At 45.4% G+C, this 3494-nt stretch overlaps 1 protein-coding gene across 1 annotated transcript; it reads right to left on the bottom strand.

The window, feature by feature from the left end:
• Positions 1–2842: 2842 nt before the first annotated feature.
• T265_15674 (hypothetical protein) lies at positions 2843–3064 on the bottom strand (the record flags this gene model as incomplete). Its single annotated transcript, XM_009178919.1, has 1 exon — positions 2843–3064. A coding segment is annotated over one exon (222 nt), but the record flags the coding sequence as incomplete, so codon positions are not given.
• Between the last annotated feature and the right edge of the window lie 430 nt (positions 3065–3494).

Below are 3494 nucleotides of genomic sequence, written 5' to 3'. Positions count from 1 at the left end.
ACTGATCTGATGTTGCTGTCTTTGATGATGATGAGACCGTAACGGTGACTTATTCATTATTAAGAGTCGTTTGAGCGCCGCACTCAAAATGACACAACGCTGCCCATTTGTTATTTACCAGATAAACTGTGTGCCATCTGATCCAGCGCTCTATTTGCCAATATAAATCCCACCAATTAGATGATATCCATGGAACCGAATACATAGGCGAAAAAATTCAACATGCAGTGGATGCGTGGAGGTTGTCTCCCGGCCACATAATATTCTCAAAGTGGGAGAGGTAGTCGATTGTACGCGTTAGGAAGAATGCTATGTAGTGTTGATCTTTCTTCCCCGAAATACGATAGTAGTTGGTGATGAACATAAGGGGAAGCTAAAGAATTCGCAGTTTGATGGACAAGCTGACAGACAGATTTGCATGATCCACTCCGGCACATTTTGAATGTGTTGGACAGTAGGTGAGCAATGTAAATAGGGTAAATTGTAAAATAATCTGATTAAAGTTCTTCAGTGACAGATATAGTCAGGCAGTTGTATCACGATTTTCTCAGCAAACGAACCAACCACCAACCAATCTGAGCAGCTACAAGAACTTTCAAGGTCTATAAACTTTATCTACCTCGCTACAACGCTCCTGGGGGAGGGTGAGAACAATTGAAAACTGAGCATGCGGAGCTCGAAGTAGTTTGGTGGTCAAGGCCCGAAGTTACTGATCGGAACCACCGTGGTTTGAACCCAATCTTGGCATCTCGACTGCTCCTATTGGGCTTGCATAGGTATCTCAGACCTCATGCTTTCCCGGGGGGGGGGGTGAGAACAATTGAAAACTGAGCACGTGGAGCTCGAAATAGTTTGGTGGTCAAGGCCCGAAGTTACTGATCGGAACCACCGTGGTTTGAACCCAATCTTGGCATCTCGACTGCTCCTATTGGGCTTGCATAGGTATCTCAGACCTCATGCTTTCTTCATGGAGTATGGCGTCTAGGCACCGAAAGGATATTAAAGCTGAACGATTGGTACATTATTAAGTGAAGCCTATTTAAAATTGTTAACGAATTCCCAAAGAGCTTTGAAATCTCTCTGGGGCCAAAATTATAACCACGTATCTGAGATTCAGTGTTAAATTGTACCGTTGAACCGAGCATATGATTGAGAAGCTGGCGGTTTCGGTCCAATAAATCCAACTATTTTGAAACCGCAGTCTTTCCATCAGAACAGTGGTTTGATATGTGCGTTCTGAGTGCCAATAAGTTGAGCGTCTCGCCTAAAACATTCCCTAAGGCGTCAGGAAAGGCACGGTTTCGAGAATTAGCCAGATAAGAATGGCGAGTTTCCTTTGATCCAGTCTATGGACTGATGGCATTACGGCGACTCTGCTAATAAGGCTGCAACAGAGGCACGTAGAGATACGCAAACAAGCTACCGGCACATCTAGGTGCGAATTCCGACCCAACCACGACCACAAACTGTTTACGACCAATTGTTATCGCGATAAGCCCGACGGGGCGGAAATATGTGGTTCGGGGATGAGGAAAAACAGATAACCAGCAGCATCAAACCGGAGTTCCCCACAGTGAACGGGGATTTCGAGTTGCTGTGGAAGGTTCATAAAATTTCAACGTAACTCACCAGTATCCACAATTCAGGATCAAGACGAACCGACGAAAACAGTAAACATATATATGGAAACTATTTTCAAAGACTCCGTAGATGTGTGGAATTATTGGGCCTCCCTCCTGGAGTTCATCCAAAGGAAGATCAACCGATTTCAGTGGCGTTCAAAAAGCGTTCAGCTGTAGCACCCTTCCGGTACCTAGCTGTCATGCCACCCGAAGGAAACATGAGGGCTGGGATACTGCCAGGTTGCCCAAGCCTAGACAGGGGAAGTCGAGTGTCGGAGGTCGGATTCGAACCACGGACCTTCCGGTCAGTAAATTCGCGCTCTAACCACTTGGGCCATCTCGCCCTGGCAGTGATGGGGAATTGCATTACGGATAGATTTCGTCCTAAATCCTTGTTTTCGGCCTGTATGAAATGTTTTGTCAGACAAAAGAAAGTAAAGTGCGATTTTCTAATCGACGGGTCCCGACTCGAGTTCGCTAAATGGCTTCTGGGACGTCCCCGTCAAAAGCATGGGTAAGCCCTTAAGGCTTTCTAGGGATTGCATACTAAGAAAAAAAGGGAGTATAGTTGAACGCAGAGCAGTGTAACAAGATGCACGCAAGAGAAAGGACATAAGTCTGGTGAGAGACAAGACTTCACAGCCATCTATATTTGCTCAGATGATAGTAGTCTACGGGAACAGAGGGATAATTTCCAGGACGTTGGACGAGCGGACAGAAATATAGCTGGGCTGACAGCTGGACTGTAACAACGACGACAACTATCTGTAGGCAAATGCATACGCAAGTCATTACATTATGAATCACAGAAGATGAAATCCAGCAAAGAAAATGAACACTAACCAATCATCACAAATGCTCAAAGGTGGAAGACAACTGAGCATGGCTGTCGTTTGCGTTGGTGATATGGGCGGTGAGATAGACGCGGAGATTTGTAGGAATTACACATAGAATGACGAGAGAATGTGACGTGACAGTTGGAAGAGAGGGCATGTGGCGACTGGATTTAGTCAAAAAATGTACGTAAATAAATGTGTGTGTGTGAAATAATCGCAGGTACGGCAGGACCTGAAAATAGAACGGATAGGACAGCGAATCGAATGGAATCTTTCGGTATAAAATTGGAATGAAATGCTCTAGCGCGGAGCGTGCAGGCTTACAACGACGGAAGAGGAGTTTGACAAGCTGTACACGGCGTGTATGTGGGATCTTAAAGCAAGCTAGGTTGTACCCGAGCTGAATGAGAAACGCTTCCCGGAATTCAACGGAGACCGTGAAGGAACGACTGGTTGCGCTGGACATGTGCGAACGGTGCTGGCAGGGGTGGATAACTCATAGGTTAGAAAGTGCGGCGAAATGCTGATGCAGCTGGATGCTTGTCGGGATGCAGGGTGACCGGATAGCAGGGCGGCCAAATGAGCTGTGTAACCAGAGGTCAAGAGCTAAACAAACGAAAATGAGAGCAATTGCACTCAGAACATGGGTAAAATTCTCATTCGGCATTTTGAGGACAAAAACAAATCAGAATACTGTTGTAGAAGGAAGGCTATGACTAGTAGCCTAATACAAAAATTGGTGTTAAACTGAACATGAGCTCATGACCGAACGATGGACTTACATGCTGTTTTAATATCAAGTCAACCCATACAAATTGATGTACCCATATCTTATAGCCGTGTTGGTGGAATTTGCATCTATATTTGGGGAGACGGTGTTGGCGTTCATTTATACAACGACCAATATTTTACTATTCCTCTGGACAACCGATTGGTTCGGCTCATAGTACCATCTACAACAAGGAATGATTATTTTGCCGTTCTATGGCTTTGTCATGAATACGAATGGGGCGAGATGGCTCAAGTGGCTGGAGCG

Source organism: Opisthorchis viverrini (assembly GCF_000715545.1).
Source record: "Opisthorchis viverrini unplaced genomic scaffold opera_v5_718, whole genome shotgun sequence".
Lineage (NCBI taxonomy): Eukaryota > Metazoa > Platyhelminthes > Trematoda > Opisthorchiida > Opisthorchiidae > Opisthorchis > Opisthorchis viverrini.
Note: the sequence above shows the minus strand (reverse complement) of the source record. Positions and strands in the feature narration are given on the sequence as shown.